At 44.5% G+C, this 27,697-nt stretch overlaps 1 protein-coding gene across 5 annotated transcripts in view; it reads left to right on the top strand.

Annotated features, from left to right (window-relative positions):
• TRAK2 (trafficking kinesin protein 2) overlaps positions 1–27,697 on the top strand; it is a 93,852-nt gene that overhangs the window by 12,239 nt on the left and 53,916 nt on the right. The window contains exons 2-7 of one of the 5 annotated variants that reach the window (XM_073551493.1): positions 10,152–10,389; positions 12,372–12,569; positions 14,971–15,033; positions 24,334–24,410; positions 25,928–26,044; positions 27,351–27,566. In XM_073551493.1, the coding sequence (XP_073407594.1) occupies positions 10,353–10,389; positions 12,372–12,569; positions 14,971–15,033; positions 24,334–24,410; positions 25,928–26,044; positions 27,351–27,566 (708 nt within the window). In that variant the 5' untranslated portion in view covers positions 10,152–10,352. Of the gene's footprint in view, positions 1–10,151; positions 10,390–12,371; positions 12,570–14,092; positions 14,249–14,970; positions 15,034–24,333; positions 24,411–25,927; positions 26,045–27,350; positions 27,567–27,697 lie in introns of those variants that run through there. The other 4 variants (XM_073551494.1, XM_073551495.1, XM_073551496.1 and 1 more) reach the window with 4 other exon arrangements.

Below are 27,697 nucleotides of genomic sequence, written 5' to 3'. Positions count from 1 at the left end.
GTCCTCCCCTAAAACCAGGAAACAAGAAATATCCCTTGGTTCCGAGAATGTGGGTGAGCTAATCAGTATGGTTAAGAGCACCATAGGGGTGGAGGAGGAAGAAGTTAAATACACGGTACAGGATGAGATGTTGGGCTGAAGCCCAAAGAAGGTGTCCTGTACACAAGAACGTACAGAATCTGATCCTCCATAAAAGGAGGCCTCCATATATTAAAAAAAAAAAAAAAAAAAAAGCCTTTCCCTTTGAGGGCTCCTCCCAGCTCAAAGATCCAATGGATCGAGGGGGAAAAAAAAAAATATATATATATTTATTTATTTGAGAGCTTATCAAGGAAGTCCTGGGATACCTCTACAAGTCCACTAGGAGCTAATATGGCTTTCACATGCCCTGTCTCTGTGATTACGCACAGACTCAGGGCACCTTAGGGTGTCTCATATCAGATGTGGTGTTGTTGAGAAATCATCTTTATCACTTTATGTAAATGACCTCTTCCAGGCTCTGGGGAGGATGCTGCCTGGAGATAATTCTGCCTCCAGAGGTTATTTTACATGGAGGGGAAGTTACCAGTATGATGTATAATGGCCGCTCTCCTGATCTCCCTGCAGAGCTCTGATTATACCCGACACATCTGCAGGTTCCTCTCGCCTTCCATCTCACAGGCAGGCAGGGTGTAATATTGTTAAAATACAGCAGAGCTGAGAGAAAAGCAAAAAAATGTGTTTGCTGGAAGACAAATTTAATTTTTCCTGTTCTGTGTTTACTTGTCTCACACTGGTAACTCCCCCTCACATTTAAAATAACCAAGAGCCAAGTACTGCAGGGCAGATCAGTGCGCCTGCGCAGGAGCCACGACACGAAGCAAGGAAGATAAGACATCGCATGAAGATGGGAGACGCCGGACCTGCGACGCCCATCGGACCGCCCCTGGGTGAGTATAATAAAACTTGTTTTTCTTGTCTTTCAGGTTACCTCGGGGGACTTATCTACAGCATTACAGAATGCTGTACATAAGCCCCGAAAGGCAGTGGGCATCTCTTATTAAAACGAGGTGAGAGGTTCCCTTTAAGGCCATGTGCACATGATGCAGATTTGCAGCGGATTTTACCGCGCAGAAATGTTGCATATCCGCATTGTGATGTACAGTAGCCTTAAAATCAATGTAAAAAAAAACCCGCTGTGCAGACGCTGCAGATTTTTCCGCGCGGTTTTCCCGCGGTACAAAATCCGCAGCATGCTACTTGTTTTGTGCGGTTTTCCATCTCCCCTGTCACCAAATTCGCAGGGGGAATATCGCAGTGGAAAACCGCATGAAAAATGGAAGAAATCCACAGGGAAAATGCAGGTCATTTGACCTGCGGATTTCTTCCATTCTGCACGGAAAAATCCGCATGGCCAAAAAGTCCGTCTACACTCAACCTAAGATCTTCACTGGTTTATTATAAAAGGATAAAAACGGGGAGGACACGCAACTCTAGCCTGCAGTTGTTTCGGGTACTTGGACTCTCTATCTGTTCTTATACCTGAGAGGGGCATGATCAGCTTCAAATCTGCCCCCTGTGTATCACAATTCTGTTGGTACAAACATTAACCCCTTGGTGACCGAGCCAAATTTGTTTAATTCTGACCAGTGTCACTTTGTGGTTATAAATCTAGAATGCTTCAGCGGATCACACTGATTCTAAGATTGTTTTTTCATGACATATTGTACTTCATGACAGTGGTAAAATTTCTTTAATATAACCTGCGTTTATTTGTGAAAATATTGGAAATTTGGTGAAAAATTTGATAATGGTGCCATTTTCAAACTTTTACTTCTTATGCCCTTAAATCAGTTATGTCACAAAAAATAGTTAATCAGTAACATTTCCCATATGTCTACTTTTAAATCACAACAATTTTTGAAACATAATTTTTTTTTTTGTTAGGAAGTTATAAGGGTTAAAATTCGACCATCAATTTCTCATTTTTAAACCAAAATTTACAAAACCAATTTTTAGGGACCACCTCACATTTAAAGTGACTTTTGGGTATTTTCTTTTATATAGGCCCCCCAAAGTGACACTATTCCAAAAATTACACCCCTTAAGGTGCTCAAAACAACATTCAAGAAGTTTATTACCTGTTCCAGTGCTTCATAGGAACTAAAGCAATTTGGAAAGAAAAATTAACATTTAACTTTTTTTACAAAAATTTTTACTTTAGCTCCAAAATTATTTTCACCAGAGTAACAAGAGAAAATAGACCCCCAAAATCTGTTGTATATTTTCTACTCCGTATGCTGCTACCCCATATGTGGGGGAATACTACTATTTGGGCTCACGGCAAGGCTCGGAAGGGAAGAGGCACCGTCTTACTTTTTTAACGCAAAAATGCTTCTGACATGTATATACAGTGGAAACCCCCCACAAGTGACCCCACTTTGGAAACTAAACTTCTTAGGGACCTTATCTAGATATGCCATGAGCACCTTGGACCCCCAGATGCTTCACAGAAGTTTATAACAGACCTGTGAAAATAAAAATAAATCACATTTTACCCACAAAAAATGTACTTTTAGCCCCATTTTTTTTATATTTTCACAAAGGTAACAGAAGAAAATGGACCAAAAAACTTGTGCAATTTTTCCTGAGTATGCAGATACCCCATATGTGGAGGAAAACCACTGTTTGGGCGCACAGTAGGGCTTGGAAGGAAGGAGTGATGTTTTGGAATGCAGACTTTGATGGAACCATCTGCAGGCATCATGTCGTGTTTGAAGAGCCCCTGATGTGCCTAAAAAGTGCAAAAACCCCACAAGTGACAACCTATTTTGTAAACTACACCCCTCAATGATTTTATCCAGGGGTACAGTGAGCATTTTGAACCCAGAGATACTATACAGAATTTGAAAATGTTGTTTTAGCCCCAAATTTGTAATTTTCACAATGGATAATAGAAAATGGACTGTATAATTTGTACAGAATGCGACTATACCCCATATGTGGTCAAAAACTCCTGCTTGGGCACATGGCAGGGCTAGGAAAGGAAAGAGCACTATGATAGTTTGTGAATGCAATGTCGCATCTGAAGAGCCTCTGACATGTGAAAACAGCAGCGCAACATCCCCACAAATGACTCCATTTTGGAAACTAGACCCCTCAAGGAATTCATCTGTGGCTATAGTGAGTATTTTGAACCCATAGGTGCCTCACAGAATTTTATGACATTGAGATGTGGAAATATGATATTTTAGTGGTAAATATGTAATTTTTGAATTTGTTGCAATTTTGTCAGGGAGACAAGGGTTAATAGGTGACACTAGACCCCACAATTTCTTGCTCAATTTCTACCGAATGGGGTGCCGCCACATATGTTGTCAGAAATTACTGTTTTCGGCCACACATCATGGCTGAGAAGGAAGGAGCGCTATTTGGCTTTTGGAGCGCAGATTTTGCTAGAATAGTTTATGGGCGACATTTGCGGAACCCTGAAGGTGCCAGAACAGCAGAAAATCCCCCAAAGTGACCCCATTGTAGAAACTGCACCTCTCAATGAATTCACCTACGGCTGCAATGACTATTTTATAACATCCATGTCAAGCTTTATTCTGAAGAATTACAAATCTGCCAGTCTAGTACGAATACATTGTGCCTCCATACAGTGTAGGTCTACATTGTGCCCGGCTTGTGCTTCTGGTGATACACACCCATAAAGTAAGTGCCTTCTCTCCATTACAATAATGACAGACATGTGGCCTCTTACTGTGGGTTAGACACAGTGGGGTCAGGAGGGGGGCATGTGGATTTGGGAGCACAGAGTTCACTGGATGTTATTTGGAGGGTGGGAGCTGTCGCTTTTCCAGAGACTTTGTTCTGCCAGTTACGTGGGAACCCCCTATATTTCCTGTGACAGATGACGGACCTGAGTGGGGGCTGCTTTTTTGTGGGATAAATTAGAGTTTTTATTGGTAACATTTTGGGGTACATTATATTATTCAATCGCTTCCAGAATAAGGCTGCATCACATTCTTGTGTTCTACGCTGAGCACTTACGTATGTTGGGGTTTCCGTGTAAATCCCACAATGAAGATTTAGATGAAACCCCCAAGGGAACCACCCACCATGACGCAGATGGAGACACTTCATACTCTGTTTGGCGTTTGTTCCTGCGGTCTCCATCTTTTTAAGCAGTTACAGATCTGTGGACGCCCACACTTGTCAGCTAAAAAGACTCCTAAAATGATGGGACACCGCTGGAAAACAGACCAGTCCTAACTGACTCCATCTGCCGCATAAGTGAGTGGTTTCCTTGGGGTTTTGTCTGAATCGCGGTTCTGGGGAATGGAAACGCCGACGAGAGCACAAGATAAATGTAAGCCTAGGCTTATTCAGATTTTTGGGAGGTAGAATGAACAAATAGACAGCAGTACATGAATGGTTTTTATTTAAATTTTTGTGCTGTATAAGTGGTGAGGCGGATTTGTTCCTCTGGTCGGTGCAATTACAGCGATACCAGATTTAAATTGTGTTTTTAGGTTTTGCTGATATCACACAATAGAAAATCCTTTTTTTCTTAAAAAGTAGGGTTTTTTGTCGCCATATTCTGAGAGCTGTAACTTAATTTTTTGGTGAACAGAACTGTTTGATGGCTTATTTTTTTGTGGGACGAGTTTCAGATTTTTTTATTTCCCAGGCTGGGCTGCATAATATTTTGTGATCGCTTTTTATTCAAATTTGATGGCTTATTTTTTTGTGGGACGAGTTTCAGATTTTTTATTTCCCAGGCTGGGCTGCATAATATTTTGTGATCGCTTTTTATTCAAATTTTTCAGACACAGAATGATCAAAACCCAGCAATTCCGTTTGTTTTTACGGTATTTTATTTTTTGTGCTGTTCACCATATGGGAAAAGTGATACGACCGATTTGTTCGTTGGGTCAGTGCAATACAGGATTTATATACTGTATTTTTTTTTATGATTTGCAATTTTTACACACTAAAAACAATATATTAGCAAAATGAATTTGTTTTTGCATCGTACTATTGAGAGCTGTGACTTTATTTTTTTGATGAATGATAAATATTAGTGCTTGTTTTTAGAGGGACAATTTGGCTTTTTAATTTCTTTTTTTTTTTTACATATAATTTTTTGATTTGCTTTTTCACTTTTTTTGAGAGTCACTATGATGAAAAAGCGGCGTATTTGGTGTGTTTTTTATTATTTTTTTTTATACTTTCTCACTGTGGAACATGTATAATTTTTACTTTGATCACTGGTCTCATACATTGCTGTACTCATGTACAGCAGTGCATGATTACAGTCAGTGTCTCACTGATACTGACGCAGCCTGTGAACCCCAGCTTATTGCTGGATCTCACAGGCTACCGTAGCCTGGGGTCATCACATGACCTCAGCGTACCATGGTAACCATCGGGACCCACCATTCTCATCGTGGGGGTCCGATGGTTACTAAGGGGTCTTGTGACTCCCTTGTAACAATTTAAATACCTCTGTCGCAATTGATATTAAGGGGTTAATCGGCCTCGATCGGTTGCAAAACCGGTTGGTTCCGATACTGCACGGTGTCTGCTGACATCGCCGCCGCTCGTCAGCACTATTCCCTTATTCCTCATCGCCGCTAATAAGCGGCGCTGAGGAATAATACCCTTATTGACCTCCGTTAAAAGGCGTATAGACGGTTGGTAAGGGGATACACATGGCTAAACATAAATGTAACAAAAAATACAAAGGGAGAAAGATGTTATCAATCTCCACTGACTTGACATTGACAGAGCAGTGAATTCTTTTCCGCTCTGCTCTGTCAACGGGCTTGACTGCCGACGTCATGCTGCCTGACAACTGCTGCCTAACGGTGAGGAGTCGGCTGTCAGTTGGCATGATGTCGGCAGTCACCCTGTCCACAGAGCAGCCCAGAAGAGCTGTTCTATTGACATGGAGCAGTTGAATCGCCAACAGCGGTCAGTGACGGTGACCTCCTTGAGCAGGTGCTGAGTTGAACAATCAGGTAGTTGCTTCTGTTAGCAGCTACCTACTTGTTAGTTTTTAGGTCCATAGTAAAAAAATATAATAGTCCTGAACAACCTCTTTTAAGTCACATGGTCCTAATGCCCCTGTTTTTATAGTTATTTCAGCGTCACTTCGTTACAGCACTGTGTGTCTGTCCAGACCATTTCTTGGTCCCAAAACGCATATCACACCTGCAAAAGTGAAGCCGTATGGGTCGTGATTATAATTTCCTTTCGGGAAAAAAATAGAATATATATAATATAACTAGCTGAAGAGCCCGGCGCTGCCCTGGCATAGTAACTAACTATGGTTAGTTCTAACAAATTATAATGCCACCGGACTACTACCCCTAATATCCCACATCATCCCGTCAGCCAGAGACACCGGACAACTACCACTAATATCCCACATCATCCCGTCACAGGCGCCAGACTGCTACCCCTAATATCCCACATCATCCCGTCAGCCAGAGACACCAGACAACTACCATTAATATCCCACATCATCCCGTCAGCCAGAGCCACTGGACTACTACTCTTAATATCCCACCACATCATCCCATCAGCCAGAGCCACCGGACTACTACAACTAATATCCCACATCATCCCATCAGCCAGAGCCACCGGACTACTACCTCTAATATCCCACATCATCCCGTCAGCCAGAGCCACCGGACTGCTACCCCTAATATCCCACATCATCCCGTCAGCCAGAGCCACCGGACTGCTACCCCTAATATCCCACATCATCCCGTCAGCCAGAGCCACCGGACTGCTACCCCTAATATCCCACATCATCCCGTCAGCCAGAGGCACCGGACTACTACCTCTAATATCCCACATCATCCCGTCAGCCAGAGCCACCGGACTACTACCCCTAATATCCCACATCATCCCATCAGCCAGAGCCACCGGACTACTACCTCTAATATCCCACATCATCCCGTCAGCCAGAGCCACCGGACTACTACCTCTAATATCCCACGTCAGCCAGAGCCACCGGACTGCTACCCCTAATATCCCACATCATCCTGTCAGCCAGAGCCACCGGACTACTACCTCTAATATCCCACATCATCCCGTCAGCCAGAGCCACCGGACTACTACCCCTAATATCCCACATCATCCCATCAGCCTGGGGTCAGAACCAGAGCGCTGAGTGGAACGGTCGTAACTTCCATACCGGGGATCCCTTTAAGATAGGCCTGGCGTCAGAATCAGAGCGCTGAGTGGATTTGCCCTGACTTCCATACTGGGGATCCCTTTAATAGAAGCCTGGGGTGAGAATCAGAGCACTGAGGGATTTACCCTAACTTCCATACCGGAGATCCCTTTAAGAGAGGCCTGGGGTCAAAACCAAAGCGCTGGATGGATTTGCTCTGACTTCCATACCAATGATCCCTTTAAGAGGGAAGATGTGCCTATATGATGGCGGATGTGTGATGTGTAAATGGGCACAGGAGGGGGGGATTCATTTCTGTCATGTGCTCCTTTTTGGGGGGCAGATGATGGCTGGGAGCTTATGTTCCTGGGGATGCTAGATTTCTCCCACCATGCCAGTGTCTGCTGAGGTGTTGTCAAGTGGGAAAACTTGCTCATAGCAACCAGTCACAGCTCAGCTTCTTTTAACCAGCTCTGTTGAAATGAAAGATGCTTTGTGATTGGTTGGTGACACACACACACACACTCAGTTTTATATATAGAGATTATATTCTATTTTGTTGTTCCTATTCTAACTGTATTGCCCTCTTAGAAGCATGTCCCTCACAATTATACATCCTGTAATAGACAGAATTGGTGGCTACTTTGGTCGGTCCGCTAAATCATCATCAACTTCAATATAAAAATGTACCCCCTTTTCTATGAGATTGATAACATTGTTCTTCCTTTGTATTTTTTATTAAATGTTTTTGGGTTTTTTTTAAATACATTAGTTTTGCTATTTGTAAAGTTATTAATGTTTATACCAAGGAACTTGTGACGCACAGGAGGGAGATATGAAGGTGATCACCTCCCTCTCAAGTATAAGCCTGGAGAATGCATCTGAGGATGGAAATTGGACATAAGTCCTGTGTATCCTCCCGGTTTTATCCTGCTTGTTTGCTGACATTCAGTAAGCTGAGAAGTCTTCATGGTTATTGGCGTAACCTCTATTTCTTTATTTGGTAATATTGACAATCCAGGACCGCTGTCAATCAATGCTGCTGCTAATCCAGGCATCATTAAGGAGGGCATCAGGAGGCTGATAACATGCTTCTAATATCTTCTAGAGGCAAATCCAGGTTTCTTTAAATTCAGGAATTTTTATTTGATCCCAGTCTTGGGGAATAAAAGTTTGAGTTTAATATTTAACTTTCTATAATTTTTTTTTTCTGGTTTAACAGCTTAGATAACCGTTCTATTATTGCACCCAGTGATGGTCAATAGTCAGGTTTTAAAGGAACTCTGTCAACACAGCATGACTGTTCACACCAAGTCCAGCTGCTTGATGCTTCATGGTGGGACCAGTCATTTATATGTACCTTCCCACCTGCTTGGTTTCCATCTATCTCCTCCCTTTCCTGGCTCTGTGAAGCCCGAGCTGTCAATCAAAGAGGGGGATGAATATAGAGGGGAAGCAAGCAGGTGGGAAGGTGTATATTAATGATAGGTCCTGCTGTGAACGGTCATCCTGTGCCGAGTCCCTTAAGGCTATGCGCACACGTAGATTTAGGTCCGCGCGGATTTGGAAAAATACGCAGGTAAATTCTTAGGTCAAAAGACCTATGATTTGCCTGCAGTTTAGCCCTGTGGTTTCACACCTCTACAATGGAGAAGGTGTGAAACCACAGCGGAATCCGCACAAAGAATTGACATATATGGTAACATAATATTGTCATAAAGTTGCGTGTGTAGTGGACTGTTGGGTATTTGTCATAGTGTAATAACATTTGTAGTAATGGTGTATTCCTGCTTACAAATGTAAAACATCTGCTCAGTTTTCAAACCTTGATACTAATCTACCTGTGAATTGTGACCCTGGTTTCCATTACAACATGAACTGTTCTGGTCCTAAGGGGGATTACATGCTTCGTGCATCTGATTCAGCATTTTAATTGGTTGTTTAATTACTCTTAATCCGGGCAGAAATGTGCAATCCTCTGTACATGCTGGGAATATTCCCCATTATAGTAAATTAAAATGGCACTGCCATGGTAACGAAGCATGAAGAAGCATCTATGTGGGTCACTTTCCTGGATGAGTGCATGTTTCGCCTCTTCCAGTCGTGCGCTTTACTCAAGCCATGAATGGGTCACACATACATGAGGGAATAAAGAGCTCATGTTTTCATGATCTCTCGTCTGGAGTGCTGTCATTTTTGATGCCTCCCTCCCCCAACCCCTCTGGTCCAGTTTTTTTTGTTTTTTTTCGCTCCTCTCCCAGAGCCATAACTTTTCTTTATTGTTCCTTCAATATGGCCTTGTGAGGACTTGTTTCTTCATATAATGTACTGGAGAAAGGGAAAAACAACTTCCAGGTGCATGATCTACCAGTTCTCAGTGCTTTGTATAACCCTGCGCACACCAGTGATGGGCCGTGTAACGGAACAGTCAGGTCTGCCACTATGGCTCCCAGCCGGCATTTCAGACTATGTGGTCTTTAAAACAATGGGGCGAGATCGCTGTGTGTGACGGGGCCTTTACAGTCTACACATGAAGTGTGTACCCAGCCCAGTTTATTTGTGCTTGCTAGAAATTACATCCACGAATCGCATGTCACTTTGTGTTTTTTACACTGCGTATACAGCGCCAAAAAGACAATATAATTAGCATTGACAAGACGCCTCTCTGGATCGGGCTCGTAGCGCCTTTTGCAGGCAGGCTTTTACATAACTGTGTTTTTCCACGTGTACAATACAGCAGATAATTTGCCTATATAAATAAATATCCCAGACGTCTCATCCCATTACTTTAGATTTCCAAACCAAACTTTGTTACATAACTGTTCGCTCACTTCTCACACCCAGTATTGTCCGATTCTTTCTCGTGGCCTTTGGACGGTTCTTGTACATGGAAGAATCCTACCTTTCACTTTACTTATAAATGTCATTACTTCTCAGGGATCTTATTCATATTGAAAAATTACTTTTTTTTTTTTTTTTGCAGCTATGAAGACTGTAAAAGGAAGGTGAAGTGAGAAGGTTCTCATCATGATCGAGATATGCCCTGAACCAGCAAAGATTTCAGCAGATGCAATCCTGACCGCTTCGGCCGTCATAGAAGAAGCTGTGTTTTCTCCTTACTTCTTAAAGCTAGACTACAATCGGAGTAGATGCTATCAACCTCCTAGCGAGTAAACATAAACTCATGAATATCCACCACGGAGACTCGGCGCCTGGCAATGGTAAGTCTGAAATGTTAGGTGAATATGAAAGCTAAATATCCAAGCCTCTCCCTGGTGACCCCATCACATATACGTTATCAGCGGGAAGAGCGCAGCCCTCTCCTGATCTGCAGCGGCATGTTAATGAGCTTTATATCTGCAGCATATAGTGATCATCTGATTGAGGATGAGAACTTTGGTATCGTTATCAGGTTATTACCTAACAAGTTGTGTAAAGTGAAAACATGTTTATCTTTATAAAGGACCTGCCATGTTTCCCAGGTAGTAGGCGATTTTGCTGGGGTGTGATACGACCCGCCATTCCGTTTCCCTATATTGGATATTCAGTTTTGATAGATACTGCACTGATCATGTGATAATTTAAAGGGGTTATTCAGGACTATATTAGTTCTTAGGCCAACAGTAAAAATTTAACAGGCTGGTAGTTGCTAACTATCCAGCGCAGATCACTGACTGCTGCTTCCGGCGATTCTGTGGCTTCTGCTGACGTCCCGTCAAAAGAACAGCGGCTTCTCTTCCACTCTGCTCTATTGACTGGTTGTGGCTTCCAATCTCATGCTGCAGTTATGTAGTGAGGAGCCGGCTGTCAATTGGCATGATACCGGCATTCACACCGTGTCGACAGAGCAGCCCAGAAGAAGAGCTGCACTGGTGACAAGGAGCAGCTGAATTGCTGGCAGGAGACGTCGGTGACTAATCTGAGCTGATAGCAACTACATGCCTGTGTTTTTTTTTTTGTTTTTTTTTTGGCTCACAGTAAAGAAATAATTTAGTCTTGGATAGCCCCTTTAAGTGTTTTTCAAACTTTTTTTTTTTCTTTTTTTGTAGTTGAAAGAGATGTCCTATGTTAGTATTATATAATAATGTGGTTGGGTGTTTATGATGAATTTATTGCACATGTCCTGTAGCCATTACCTGGAAATATAGAACTTTTAAAGCAAAAGCAAAGTCAACATAAGTACATGAGAAATCACACTATCATCTATCCTAAAAAAATAAAAAACTTCCAGGACTGTGAGAACTGAGGAAGATTTATGTTACGGGCTGTCTGATCCTCTGAATGGCCGCCATTAAAGAGAACCTGTCATATCATTTGTAGCATGTAAACTGACCCCAGTGCGTTGTTAGTGATGCAATATGTTTTTTTTTTTTTTTTATTAAAATCGCTGCTGTAATCCTTATCAAAAAGCCCTTTTATATAGTTGTATCACTGCTAGGACTAAAGGTACTGTCACACTTAGCGATGCACCAGCGATCCCGACCAGCGATATGACGCGGTCAGGATCGCTGGTGAATCGCTAGGTGGTCGCTAGTGAGCTGCCACACAGGCAGATCTCACCAGCGACATCGCTGGGGTCGGGGGTCGCTACTTACCTGTCACACTAGGCGATCCTGACGTCCTCCCACCCGGCTCCGTGCTCGTCGCTCGTCTCTCCACAGGAAGCGCCGCAGGAAGCTGACGACGAGAAACAGTCCTGGACGTTCTCGCGCGATCAGCGATAACCAGCGGGGGAGCGGTCGTAGGTAAGTATCAGACACAGCGATATCGCTAGCAATACCGCTATAACGTCACAAGTTATAGCGATATTGGTGTGACAGTACCTTAAACGAGCAGGTAAGATACAACTATATAAATGGCTTTTTGATAAGCAGCTATTTTAATGAATAAAATGTTAGCAATGCACATTGCATCACTAACAATGCACTGGGGACAATTTACAAGCTACAAATGACATGTCAGGTTCCATTTTACACAAATTATTAGAAATGTGTACAGACAAAAAAAATAACTCCATACCTGCAGTATAACAACCAAAAAAATCCTTTCCATACTATAAATGTGCTCCTAAAAAGACTATTTTATGTAAAAGTGTGAATCCGTGTTGGTGGAGGTGTCCGTATGGAGAGATTAAAAAAACAAGACATCGGACTGAGTCTTACTTGTACATCTCTCAGTATGTTTTGTGAAATGTTCTCCACAGATGTCTGTCACAGCCAGGATACCCCTGAGGTGGAACTGGTTAATTTGCTAGAAGACCAGCTCCCTCAGTACAAGTTACGGGTGGACTCCTTGTATCTCTATGAACACCAAGACTGGATACAACACTCCCCAACGCGCCAAAGCAATGGCCTCGGAAGCCTTTCTCCTGTCCTGGCTGAAGAGACTTTCCGTTACATGAGTAAGAGTCACTTTTGATGCTTGTTCTTGCCGCACTATATCTATAGTTACCTATGCACCTTCATTTGTTATTGGTTGAGGCCTAGAGTTATCCCTTTTACCCCCCCCCCCTCCCCCCCCTTAACCCCTTACCCAAACATATACTGTATGCTCAGTTTGGTCAAGCGACATGTGTTCTCAATTGGGTGGGGGGGGCGTTATCTGCTGCCAGCACCAGTGGTGGTGGCTTCTCTCCCATGAGGACACATGCCTTTCCCCTTATGACCACCTTTAGCGTTCTATATTGTACCTATTGCTTGGAGTGTGATTATTAGATTTTTAGGATATTTTACTTGGAGCCATGCTATATGGTGGGCATCTCTAACATTGCTCGTTTTGTACATATTTCTCCATTTACCGCTCTGTGCTGCTCGGTGAACACAAGTAAGTGCATTCATACACCACCGGGCCGGGTATACGCTGATGTCCCTCCGGGGGAGCTTATATTTAACCACTAGGTCAAAAGAAGTTGAACTTCTAAAGCCTCCTATTAAACAAAGCTTGCATGGAAATTGCATCATTGCTATAAGTACGGCAAATCTATACCTATTGGTGATTGGCTGCTGTTTCCTGGAAAAATGCTGCTTTTTATTTTCTGTAAGATTACAGTCTGCTGGTGCAATAATCTGTGTAATCAGTCCATGGACAACCCTAGTAGGTCTGCAAGAACTACTCTAGCAACTGGCTCATTTGGCCCATAGAATGGATTTTGAGCAGGGGACCGTCCTGTGACGCCCTACACCCTAACTGGGCTTATGGACAAAGGTAGTCTTTAAGAAACCTGCCAGTCAGTGAAGGGAGGCCCGGCGGGGAGACTGGTCTGAGAGCTGTAAATCCCCCTGTTCTTGTGGCTCGTTGGCATAAAAATTCCACAAGGGATGAAAGGAAACCCAATTACAAAATTTTTTTTTTTTTTTTTTTAGCCAAAAATATATAAGGAAAAAAACATTGCTCCTAAATAGGTCGACAGCCCCTTTAATCCAAAATTGGATGAAAAAAAACACTTGGCCATGGCGCATTAATAAAAAAAAAAAATAAATATATATATATATATATATATATATATATATATATATATAGCCTTACCTCCCCTGCACCTTTCCTATATCCATTCATGATAACTCCACGTTCCTGTTTCGCAAGTGACATATAAATATTTAAAGCATTTTTCACATCTCCTTGTATCAATGTAGCGTAATGAGCTGCCGGTATCTGCTGCTGATTTCAAGGCCTCTGACATAACACTAGTAATTGCCGAGATACGGCATTGCTGATACTCCTTTAACCCTGTATGTTGTGTATCCTATCCGCACATTGTATGTATAATCTCCGTAATTTAATGTGCCAGTTAAATGATTTACAGCTAGGCTGATGGCAGAAGCATTACCGCACAGGCGATTATTGAGGTTTTTTTGTCCTCCGAACTGGGTTGGGCTCATTTTTATGGCCTCAGGGAAAGTGTACACTAGTCTGTATATAGGTCTCGCCCAGCACCTTGCTTAGCCGCAGAGTGCGCACATCAGGAGTGGTAACTCCTCCGGCTGTTTCCACACCACGGAGCTCTGCGCTCTGAGATAATGGACGCCGAGGAGCTGGATTTTAATCATAATGAGGACATTCTTAGTTTGATCAGTCTGCAGGGTGAGTGTGTGATTGATTGGGGATGATCGACACTGGATTTTCGCTAACACATTATTTGCTGTCGTAGTATTGAAGACATTGGTGCTTTTTATGAAGCTGAACGTACAAAGTGGCTTTAAAGTAGGGTGTGCGCTCTGTACCCACTCGGTCTTTGTTTGTGGGGGTTTTATAGGTTCTCCCTATTAAAATAGAACAGGGCACATCCTTTCCAGAAGTTGCCAACATCAGGGCATATAGAATAATCACTCCCAGTTGCAGCCTATTTAAACTGGGAAAAACTTTTTTTTTTTTTTTTCATGTCTTAAAATTGTACATTTTATTAGTAACATTTAATTCAGGCTTACTATTTTCACAGTAAGCCTGGAGTTAGGATGTAATTCCAGTAGTAAATTTTGCTACTACCTATTGTCATTTCTTCATACTTCTCATTTTATACTCTAAAACCTCTACAGCTGTACCCGATATTGAGCACACACAGTTCCACCCTCTTCAGATCTGTCAGATTTTACGTAACTTGCACTAAATTCCATGTGACCACCACTAACAATCTTGATCACCTGGAATTTCTGCAGCCCCCATTCACATGACGTGCAAAATGTCTGTGCAGATTTCCTCTTCTATATTAGAAAAAAATCTGACCAGTGAACACGCACTAAGCATTCACATTATTCTAATCCTTTACTTCTGTTTTCATTTCTTTTCTGTTTTTCTGTCTTTCTAAGCTTTTGTTGAACTTCCCTCTTCTTCATATGATGACTCATGTAAAGCAAGTCAAGGAGCTCAAGGTAAATGTGTCTTAATTTGGACTTCGTAGAACATAATGGTAAGGAATGTAGTTGCCGAGAGGAAAATTAACATCAACCAAAATCCTGTATACATTCAGGAACATATCTTTGTGAGAATTGATGTATCTTTCTGTGTATTCACACCTACACATAATATTTTCTGATTTATTTTATCCGTATTTGCTCACTGGGTTCTTACAATATAGGTATTCCCTGTGAGTGTGTCTATGCACCACACTCCTTTTTTGGACTTTTTTGTTTGATTATTGTGGAATGTTTTATTGTGCAATTTTTAATTGATTTTAAACTTAGTTTGCAGTTATGTTCATCCATGCGCACTTTTTACAAAAATCTTAATAGCAGTATTATATTTTTTTATTATTGGGATGTGCCATACTTGAGTTTTTTGTTTTTCTTTCCAACATACCCATTATTCTTTACTATAGCCCACCATGGCTGTGGTACCCCATTAAATCATAATATTGATAATGCATTAATAGTGCTGTGTATCACCTGTACGATCAGAGGATCGCATATTCAAGTCCTCTTGTGAGACTAGTAATAAAAAAAACTGTTTTAATGTTTCAACAGAAAAAAATCTTTGTTTTTGTTTTTTAATGAAAAATTAGGAACAGATAAAACTAAATTTGCTTTTGCTACTGTATCAGTCCACAGAAAAAAAGTGTTAATTATACCAAATGGTGAACTATTTAATAAAAAAAAAAAAGGAAGTCACAATTAGTTTTTTATTCTTGTTATTCATTCCACTTCACAAAAACTTTATATAGTACATTAGGATGTTGTGCATCTTGAAGTTTACTAGCTAACATACTAAACTTAACATGGACAGTTCATTAAAGGAAATATGTCAGAATGATTCACCCGCCCAACTCCCCCCGTCTCAGAATTGTTTATAGTCAAACTTTACTCTATTTTTGTCTTTAGAGGCGTCTGATTCCATTACTAACCTGTGGACTTGATGTCAGCAGCCATTAAACAGCAGACATCAATCCCACTTGCCGCCACACTAGGGCAAGTGGGAAGAGTGAGACTAAGCTTCTGAATTGGTACATCTTATGACTGTGCCATTTCTGGGGCGGCTGAGGGCTGATGTCCTTTGTCTCGGAGAGGGCCAATATCCATGGCCCCTCCAGGGTATTAGCTGTCTTGTTTAGCCTTTGCTAGTTAGTAAGTTAGTAATTATAGGGTGGACCCCACATATTTTTTTTTTTTGTCTCCCCTATAATAACCAGTAAAGACTGCCCAAACATCTGTGAGCTGATATTAATATAATAGCCTGGGAACCTTTTATGACTATTGGTCCCTTCCCAGAATATTATCATCAGCGCCCAGCTGTTGGCTTTCCCTCAGTTGGTTATGAAAATTACAGTAGACTCTACGCCATTTTTTTTTAAATTTATTTCTTTATTTAAAAAAAAAAAAAATACAAGTACAGAAAAATAAGTACACAAAGTACTGATTAGAAATCACAGACCTATTTCCAGGACGTCCACCTGACAGCACTATGGAGGACGTCCTCCTCCTCCTTACAGGGACAGGAAAGCACACGAGAGGTTAAAAGGCCATGTCCCACCCCCTTTCCCTCAGTGTTTTTCCTGTCCCTGCACGGAGGGACACGCGAGAGCTTACCGGAGGGACCCAGGGGATCGTGCGGCCGGTCCAATCCTTCCCCTGTCAAGAGGTCCCGGGGCCGAAACTTCCCGGTGGGGAGTCCCTCGGCTCCAAAGGCCAGGAGCAGGACGGCGCTCCTGGAGGGAGCCGTTCCTCCCGGTGGGGGGGCTCTCGGCTCCAGGACGGGTCGGCTCCCCGCAGGCGGCTGGCCATGCGGGCACCGACAGAAGTGGGGCGGCGGGCCGAGTACCCGCAGGACGCGCTGACGCTGGGCAGTGGAGGCCGGAGCGCCATAGCAGGAAAGGCTCCCTGCTCGCGCCGAGCGCGGTCGCGCGCAGATGCCCGGCAGGAAGTGGAGGCGCGGCTTACCAGCGTCACATCCGGTGACGTCAGACGCCGGTTTCAAATCCAGGGCGCGCGCGCTCCTGGACCAAAGCGTTCTCCAGAGTCGTCACAGGTGGTTCCAGACTGTGTGACTGCATCGGCCGCCAGGGGATGGAAGGCAACACTGCATCTGGTGGAGGGGTAAGTGCGCATAGCGCAGACCACCCTCCCCACCCGTCCCCACAGCCCATATCTGATGAGGTGCCCTTATATTATCAGGAAAAGGGAACCCCGGCTGAGTCCCCCTCGGGGAAGGACCCGGCGAAAGCCACCGCCAAATCAGTCAGATGTCCGGTGTGCAGAGTAAAGCTGCCAGACACCTATAGCAAGACCCTATGCGGTCCCTGTACCTCCAGGGTCATAGGCGAGGAACAGCCATCTCTGCTTTCAGAAATGAGGTCGCTGATAAGGGAAGAGATTCAGGCCTCTACGTCCCGGCGTCGATCCCCCAGCCCTGGGCCAGGTCGCAAGCGTCCAAGGTGGGAACCAGTCCCAGTATCAGAGGCGAGCCCTAGCGAGGAATCCGATTTCCGGAACTCAGATCAGGAGGAAGAAGGCGAGATCCTGGGGGATAGTCAGGAACAGAACAGAAAGTATCTGTTCAGACTGGAGGATACGGACGAGCTGGTACACGCGGTCAGAAATACCATGCAGATGGAAGAAGTCCCTAAGCCACAGTCCAGACAGGACTTAATGTTTGGAGGACTGGTGTCCCGCAAACAGGTGGTGTTCCCTGTGAGCGAGCACATCAAAGCAATGATCCAGGAGGAGTGGAAAGAAGCAGAGCGTCGGTTGACACTCTCCCGAAACTTTAAAAATAGACTGCCCTTCGATCCTGAGGAAACTCGGGCGTGGGAAGAAGTCCCTAAGATCGACGTCCCGGTTGCCAAGGTTACGAAGAAATCGGCTATCCCAGCCGAGGACTCATCCGGTCTTCGAGACCCAATGGATAGAAAGGCGGATGTCTTGTTAAAAAGAACATGGGAGACGTCGGCGGCCCTGATTAGAGCCAACATAGCAGCCACCTCGGTGGCCAGGTCTATGTTCCTGTGGTTGGGGCAGTTGGAGGAAAACCTAACCAACAAGACCCCGAGGTCAGAGATACTAGCATCTCTTCCTCTTTTGAAATCAGCCACGGCGTTCCTGTCGGATACGTCGGCGGAATCTGTTAGGTTTGCGGCCAGAAACAGCTCCCTCTCTAATGCGGCCCGGAGAGCAGTCTGGCTTAGATCCTGGTCGGGGGATAACCCTTCTAAGGCCAAGTTATGTGCCATCCCTTTCTCGGGTCTGAGGGTGTTTGGTCCAGCCCTGGATAATATCCTTGAGCTGGTGTCTGATAAAAATAAGGGATTCCCGGAAGAAAAACCCAGGCGGTCCCAGTCCTTTCGGAGAGGCTCCTTCTTCAGAGGACAGTCAGAGTTTAGGGGCCGGGCGAGTTCTAATAGAAGCTCCTACAGAGGCTCCTTCAGCCAAAGTGGGAAGAACAGAGGTCCCCCATTTGCATCGACATCTAGGTCGAGGAGACAATGACGCCATAGGCATTGGGGGGAGACTTCGCCACTTTGCAGCAAACTGGTCGCGAGTCACCAACAATCAGTGGGTCCTCAGAACCATCAGAGAAGGTTACAGGATAGAGCTCTATTCTCCTCCCCCCGACAGATATATTGCCCCCACTGTCGTCCAGGAGGACTCCGCAATGTGGTCGGATCTTCAGGACATGTTAGACTCGGGGGTCATAATACCAGTTTCACCATCAGAAAGAGGGAAAGGTCACTACTCTTCCCTGTTTGCAATTACAAAGAAATCCGGCGAGACCCGCACCATCATAAACCTGAAGCCACTAAATGCTTGGGTCAGATACAGGAGGTTCCGGATGGAATCAATCCGATCCGCGATTCCTCTGATAGACAGGGACGCAGTTATGTGCACCCTAGACCTAAAAAAGGCATATTATCAGGTTCCTATTCATCCCTCATCCCAAAGCCTACTAAGGTTCGCGATCAGTTCACCAGCCCGGACCTGCCATTTCCAGTTCCAGGGTCTTCCATTCGGGCTGGCCTCAGCTCCCAGAATCTTTACGAAACTGGTGGTAGAGGTGGTGGCCTACCTGAGAGATCAGGGTATTGTGATTGTGCCGTACCTGGACGACTTCTTACTGGTGGCAAGATCCAAAGAAGCGCTCATCCGAGACAGGATCCGAACAACTACTGTGATGGAGTTCCTGGGCTGGGTGATCAACTGGGAGAAGTCGGACCTCACACCAAACACCAGAAAGGTATTCCTGGGAGTCCTCCTAGACTCAGCCGACAGAATATCCTGGCTACCCGAGCAGAAGCAGAAGTCCATTCAGGCCAGAACCAGAGGTCTGTTGAAGCGTCAATGCTCCATAAGGGAAGCAATGGAGGTCCTGGGCCTCATGACGGCCTGCATCCAGTGTGTCCGTTGGGCCCAATTCCACTCGCGGTTGTTACAAAGAGAAATTCTCGCGAGGTGGGACAGGAGTCAGGCGTCGCTAGACAAACCCCTAAGACTCTCAGGACGAGCAAAGGAGTCCCTTCGCTGGTGGTTACAGGCCAGGAACCTTCAGGTGGGCGTGCATTGGACAACCTCTCCATACGTGGTAGTCACCACAGACGCAAGTGCGTGGGGATGGGGAGCCCACATAGAAGGGAAGATCTTCCAGGGGAAGTGGCCAGCAAGCATCAGGGCCAGATCCTCCAATTTCAAGGAACTCTTCGCGGTCTGGGAAGCGTTGCGGAGAAACCGGTCAGTACTAAAGAGTCGTCATGTTCGCATTTTATCCGACAATACAACGACAGTGGCATTCCTGAAACATCAAGGAGGAACCAGGCATCAACCACTACAGGCACTGGCGGAAAAGATATTCACGTGGGCAGAACGGACAGTTCGATCCGTGACCGCGGTACATCTAGAGGGTTCCCAAAACGAAGTGGCGGACTACCTGAGCAGACAACAGATCCACCCGACAGAGTGGGAATTGAACATAGAGATCTTCAACCAGCTTTGTCAGCGCTGGGGGAACCCCAGTATAGATCTCTTCGCAAGCCGCAAGAACTCGAAGGTTCCCAGATTCTACTCCCTAAATCCAATGGACCATCCAGAGGGCGTAGACGCCCTGAGTCAGACTTGGGGAGAATCCCTCTCTTATGCGTTCCCACCACTGGCCCTCATACCGGCAGTGCTCAGGAAGATACGCGAGGACCACGCAAGAGTGATATTGATAGTGCCATACTGGCCGAGGAGAAGCTGGTTTTCCCTTCTGGGAGCCATGGCAGTAGAAGATCCAGTCGAGCTGCCCTTGTGGGAGAACATCATCCACCAGGGCCCGATCCACCACCCGGACCCAGCAAGACTGCATCTATCGGCTTGGATCCTGAGAGGGACATCCTGAAGGCAAAAGGATTGTCGGAGCAGGTCATATCCACCCTACAGGCCAGCAGGAAGCCGGTGACGTCGGCAATTTATCGGAAGATATGGAAGAGATTCTGTCTGGAGGGTGGCAGGTCCGAGCTCGTGGCAGGTACCCCGGATCTCCCTAACATACTAGGGTTCCTGCAGGCAGGTTTTAATAAAGGCCTCAAGCCCAGCACTCTAAAAGTCCAGGTTTCAGCTTTGAGCGCCTTCTTTGATTATCAGTTAGCTGCACATCCCTGGGTGATAAGGTTTATAAAAGCCACACAGCGCCTGCGTCCCACGATTAGGCAGCTCACCCCGCCATGGGACCTGGGCCTGGTACTTCGGTTCCTCTGCTCGGACACTTTCGCCCTTAGTGAGAAGATAACCATCCCTGCTCTCACTCGTAAAACGGCCTTTCTAGTAGCCATTACCACGGCCAAAAGAATAGGGGAGATCCAGGCCCTATCCACTAAGGATCCATACCTCCAGATAAGAGAGGATAGTATAATCCTAAGGTTAGACCCGGCATTTACCCCGAAGGTAGCCTCTACAAGAAATCTGAATCAGGAGGTAGTGTTACCCTCTTTCTGTGATAATCCCCGAAATGAGAAGGAGCGGCGGCTCCACTCGCTAGACGTGAGGCGCGCAGTTATAGAGTACCTAGAGGCCACCAATAGTTGGCGTATCGACCCGAACCTGTTCGTTCTCTTTGGTGGTAGGAATAAAGGGAAGAGGGCCTCTAAGGCGTCCATAGCGCGTTGGATTACCTCAGTAATCTCGGACGCCTACCAGGCTGAAGGCGCCAGCCCGCCTGATTCCTTAAAAGCCCACTCTACAAGGGCGGTATCGGCCTCATGGGCCGAGCGGGCGGGGGCGTCAGTTGATCAAATTTGTCGAGCGGCAACCTGGGCTAGTCTTAATACATTCTGCAAACACTACAAACTAGATGTGTTAGCTGGCCAACAAACCGCATTCGGGAGAAAAGTTCTCCAAGCAGTAATCCCACCCTGAGGAGGTGCTTTGGTACTCTCCATAGTGCTGTCAGGTGGACGTCCTGGAAAATAGGTATTAGACCTACCGGTAATGATGTTTCCAGGAGTCCATCCTGACAGCACGGGTAGTTCCCTCCCTGTTATGTTATACTATGTTGTATTATGTTATGTCATATGCTGTAATATGATTGTTTCATTAAACCGTTACTAGCATCATCCACCTTGTGGTACTTGTCAAATCACTGAGGGAAAGGGGGTGGGACATGGCCTTTTAACCTCTCGTGTGCTTTCCTGTCCCTGTAAGGAGGAGGAGGACGTCCTCCATAGTGCTGTCAGGATGGACTCCTGGAAACATCATTACCGGTAGGTCTAATACCTATTTTCTCTATATCTATCCATGTTCCTCATCGCTATCTATCTCTATCTGTTAATATCTTTAATACAGAAAACTCTAATTTCTTTGCTGCATTTCATTCTATATGTGTCACATACATGCACATGGATACAGATTACGGATTTCACCAGTACTGCGTTTCCAGTACAGAAATCACCAGGATGTGTGAAGGAGGCCTTAGTATAGTGTTGTCAGTGTGTTAATATACTTACGGAACACGGTCTATCCAAAGCCATTCCACTCCCCTTCTGAGTCCCGTGACTATGATGTAGACTCTCCTGGTCACGCTGTGCTCTTTGTGACCTGGAAGTGCCTTTTACCATAGAAGTTTATGAATCGTCAGAAGAAGACACCATATGCTTACACTGTAAAATAGACTTCCGGCTTATACACAAAGCGCGGAGTCAGGGAGTCTGAAGTGCAGAGTGGCTCTGAATGCTGGAGTAAATGTGATTGATGAGTACCTTATATTAACACACTGACTCTACACTAACATTTAGGCAGGTCTAGGGTGAAAAAAAAAAGTTAATGGGACTGTTTCTTAAAGCCATGGAGCTTTGAGTCAAGCAAAGCAAGTTAGGGCAGGGCTGGGAATAGATCCAGGGAGACCTGGGAAGTGCTTTGACACTCCCAGAGTACTTAGTTATCTATTTATATAATTGCCTTGTAATGTTTTCATTTCCTGTTCTGTCCAGTTGTCACCTTATCCCAGAATTCCAAGCGGAGGAATTTCACTGACCGCCATATTGAGACACTCAAGTGATGGGTGTCTCAATATGGAAACTGCTGCTGGTACCAACCTATTGCGCAGTACCACCAGCTGAACACTGTCCCACACACACTCACTCTATACGCCGTACGCACCACACACTCACATTCACACTCAGTCACACTGACACACACACTCAGACTCACACTCATACACTCTCACGCAGCTTCTTGCGCGGTACCACCAGGGGAACACCGTTGCCCTGCGCGAATTCAGCGCAGGCGCAGTGAATCATTCGGCTGATCCCGGAGGCAGATGTGCGACGTGTCTACAGGCAGAGGAAGCCGGTCACATTAAAGTGGTTTTCCCACAAACGAAAGTTCATTTTAAAAATTCTGTGTCTGACCGTGTATAAAGCATACCACCTTTCCCTGGGCAACGGAGGAAGCAAAAGACAATGCTGACATTACAGCAGGGGATCACAGAGGATTCATTTTGTGAGGTAAAATGTTTCACTGACTCTTTTTAAACATTATTTTACCTCACAAAATGAATCCTCTGCGATCTCCTGCTGTAATGTCGGTATTGTCTTTTGCTTCCTCCCCTGCCCAGGAGCTGTGGTATGTTCTGTACACGGTCAGACACAGGGGTGAGAGAGACAGAGAACAGGGGGGAGACAGCTTAAACGGGACAGCACATGAGGGGAGAACACAGCACAGGAATGAGAGAGACAGCAGGCAAGGGGGATAGGTCAAAGAAGCACAGACGGGAGAAGTCAGCACATGGGGAGAGAGAGTGGATAGGTGGGTGAGCACATGGGGGGAGAGATTCTCAACACTGCAAAGCCTGCCCCCATCGTGACATTACCGCCCTCCCGATGCGATAGCATCAGGCCTCCATCTAGTCATTTTCATATGTATCAAAATTCCCTTTTTTTTTTTTCCCCTCCCCACTTAACCATATAGTAACATGACCATATAACCAGTGTGTGATGGCTTCAGGGGAGTCACTGACAGATTCCCTTTAAATTAAGTGCTTCCATAATATTACATAGGAAGCTAGTTAGGTATACTTGTGGTCTCTTCCTGATGAAGAAGTCGTTTGTACTTTGAAACGCGTAGAATAAACCACCATTTCGTTTTATATCCTGTATCCAAGAAGTATCATTTCTCCAAATGACATGATAAGCATGACAAGATGAGTAGATTTAAAGCCGCAATGCTCCTCTGGGAAATATGCTAATTATGCAAATTGTCTCTTCAAAGAGGAAGAGGACTAGAACTCTAGTGCCACCTATTGGGAGTAGCAATCTTAAAAGTCAATGTCGACCCTCTAACGAGCCTTGTTACATGACTTAGGATAAAAGCCAAGCCAGAATCTCAATTTGCAGACACTGTGTTTCGGGGTACTGCCCCTCGTCAGTGCAAAGTGTGAGATCTGGTTTGGCTCTCATTAACTGTCGGCAAGCGCAGAAACCATCCACAAACCTTTCCTTCCATCCTTTTGATAGGAAGCTGCTTGACATTTGTCACGGGATGTGCCGCTTCTAAGTATTACAATGAATCCGTCCACCATGACTTTGAGTATGGCATAGACTGACTGCGCTCTCGCAGATAATCTACTCCCACCTGTCCTTGGTGCAGAAGAAGGTGAAAGCCTTTTGCAGATGGATTATTTTATACTTCGTGACTTTCAGCTAGGAAATATATAGAGGTATAATTGGTTGCATTTACGCCTTCTCTTAATGTGCTTTTTTCCTTTTAATGCTTCAGTTCTTGGTTCAGAAAGAATAGAACAGATGACGAGAAGCTACAATGACACAGACATGCTAACGCATCTGCTGACAGAGGTGTGTATCTCGTATTCTTTATGGGAAGATCTACCTTGGAGCCAATTGGCACATTAATATTAGGAAATTACATTAGTGTCTCACCAAAGATGACGTTGTTTCCTCCTCTCTGCTTTCAGAAAACACAGGCTGCCGACCATGTCTCCTGAGTAAGGGCGCACAATCGCATGAGCCCACATGCACTCTCTGAGACCAATGCGGTTGTTGATTTTGACTACAAAGCTTTGTCTATTTCTTCAATTTAAGAGCAATTTCATTTACTGCCCGCTCTTTATTTTATAAAGGCTCACACAATTTAAGAGGCTTGTCCAAGACTTTAACATTGATGGTTTTGGCCATCTTCACATAAAGTATTTGGTCAGTATCTTACATCACTGTTTGTAAGCCAAAACCCGGAGTGGGTGATAAATACAGAAGTGGTGACGTGTTTCTATTATACTTTTCCTCTGATTGTCCCACTCCTGGTTTTGGCTTACACATACGGAGGTCAAATACTTAAACGTGGCCTTATGATAGGTCATCAGTGTCTGACCCGTCACCACCTAGCTGGAATTGCTCAATATCGGAGCTGTACAGAACAGTACCCGTGGCCTGGTACTGTTCACCCACCCCTATTAATTTGAATGGGGCGGATGTGCAGTACCAAGACATGGCCACTATTCAGGCGTTGGAGCTGTATGATCTTTTTGCACATATTGTGACATATCATTGAGACTTGCAACCAAAACACAGGACCCCCAATTTTTCTATATGAAAATGCAGTGTAAGCCTGAGGGATTTGAGAACTCCATGCTATGTATGTATTTTACCTGTCTGTACTTTGCACTGCTGATTCTGTGGTTATTTGTTTGCAGAAGCAAAGTATAATGAACGGCTAAGAGAAGTATATTTATAGGCCAAGAGGTGTATGTTATTCCAGACTATGGTCTCTGTATATAATACAGGTGCTTCTCACAAAATTAGAATATCATCAAAAAGTTAAGAAACTCATATATTAGATAGTCATTACAAACAGAGTGATGTATTGCAAGTGTTTATTTCTGTTAATAAGAGAAATAGCGGAATAGTGCATTATCCGGTGTGCAGATAACAATTGCAAGTAATACACTCACCAAATGGAGTTTTGTAACAGGCAATGGAGGATTCGCTGCTGCAGAACCACAGATCAACGAGGGACCAACATAGAAGATTCAGAATAGGAAAAATGTGGTCAGACAATCCGCGCTGCGAATCACTAAAAACTCGGGATTATTAATACAGTGGTCTTTATTCTACGCGTTTGAGAGTCTCACAGAACTCCTTCCTCAGGAAAAACCACCAGGTGGTTTTTTAGAAATTAACTTTTTGATGAAATTATAATTCTGTAAGAAGCAGCTGTATGTGCGTTTGTAGGAAATATTACTGAATGAGGTATACTTACTGTAGCACACTTTTTCTCTTTCAGATGCAAAATATTGTTTAATACCAAATGCTAAAGTTGGGTTTTGCTTTTTTTGTTTCCTTCTCTTTCAATGCAGAGAGACCGAGATCTTGAGTTGGCGGCTCGCATTGGGCAGGCACTTCTGAAAAGGAACCACATCTTAACTGAGCAGAATGAGTCCTTGGAAGAGCAGCTGTCTCAGGCATTAGATCATGTAAGCATTTTTGATAATGTTAAATGGAACCATATGTTTTGAACTCTATTAAATGCTGAACCACAAGATCTGTCACTTAAAGGGGTTGTCTCATCTTTGTAAATGGCTACAGTTGCAAAGTGCTGTTACAAATAAGCAGCTTATCGCTTTATTAAGAATCCTCTCCAGTCTCATGAACGGGAGAGTTTTTAATTGTATTTATTGCTTGTTGCCTAGGTTATCAGCCACCTCTGCAGTTTCACACAGGTGGCCAGTCTCCTAAGTAAGAGACACAGCGCTTCCAAACTTCTTGTTATACAGCTGGCGAGCACTGCTCTGAAGTTGGGGGGTTCCAATGTGTTTAACGCCTCCAGTGCTGCAGAGACAAAGCTGCCTCTGCATGCAGCTTCAGAGAGCACATCGTTCAGTCCAGAAGCTGCAGCATCCAGTTGGTGTGAACCATCAGTCAACACCCTCTGCAAGCAGAAAGCCTAGAGGGCAGGAAAGCTGTGCACCATTTAAACTTTCACTTTAGTAGTAAATGGCCTTCTTTCATGTATATTTGCAAAAGCCATGTGTCCCTATGCCTACACATTGCTTTTTATTTTTGTGAGGGAACTTAACGCCTTTCGCCCCTGCACCGTGTGTGGCATTGGCATCTGGTGGTGAACACCACGCTTCAGTGGATGAGATGGGTGCCATCATTGAAACCAGGTTTTTGCTACATATTCTGAGAGCAGCATGATGAAGAGACAGACACCCTGATTCTAGCAATGTGTCACTTACTGGGCTGCTTGCTGCAATTTTGTTAAAATCACTGTGTATTTGCTGCAGACTTAGAAGTTATCTGAATGCTGAGCTCTGTGTAACCCTGCCCACACCACTGATTGGCAGCTTTCTATCAATGTACAAAGAAAGCTACCAATCAGTGTTGGGGACGGGGTTACACAGTAGGGGGACTACATAGCATGAGACAACTAGTCCTCTAGTGATAATCTCCTGCTATTAAAACAGTGAGTTTATTTGAACAATAAATTACAGTCCAGTAAGTGACACATCGCTGGAATCAGGGTCTCATATCCCCACATCATGCTGCTCTCAGATTACATAGCAACAACTTGCTGACACATTCCCTATAAGGCACGAACACCTTCGTATATCGTGTGTAGATAAACAATATGTCACCACTATGTCTGAGATTATTTTTTCTAGTTTTGATCAATCAATACAACAAGTCAGTAAATGCCATTGATTGATTGATGCCAATGACCTCTCTGCTTTATTCATTGCATTGTAATATGAGATCCACTCCTTGTTCTCTGTATAGGTGAACCAGCTACAGCATGAGCTGTCTAAGAAGGATGACCTGCTTAGGGTGGTGTCCATTGCCTCCGAGGAGAGCGAGACTGATTCCAGTTGTTCTACCCCTTTGCGTGCTAATGACTCCTTTTCCTTCACACACGGGCTGCTGCAGCTGGATAACCTGCATGGCAAACTGCGCGAGCTGGAAGAGGAGAATTTTGCCCTACGTTCCCAGGTACAGGTGTGCACATTTAAGTACCCATCTGGAATCCGATTAGAGGGATCAACGGTGGTATCTATAAATCTGTGTGTGTAAAATGTCAATATTTGTATTATCTCAGTTGTCCGTTTACCTGCAAGGTTTTAAATGAA

Source organism: Dendrobates tinctorius, unplaced genomic scaffold (assembly GCF_039654945.1).
Source record: "Dendrobates tinctorius isolate UK_male_01 unplaced genomic scaffold, ASM3965494v1 ptg000177l, whole genome shotgun sequence".
NCBI lineage: Eukaryota > Metazoa > Chordata > Amphibia > Anura > Dendrobatidae > Dendrobates > Dendrobates tinctorius.
The sequence above is the reverse complement of the archived record's forward strand: the minus strand, read 5'-3'. Positions and strand labels throughout refer to the sequence as shown.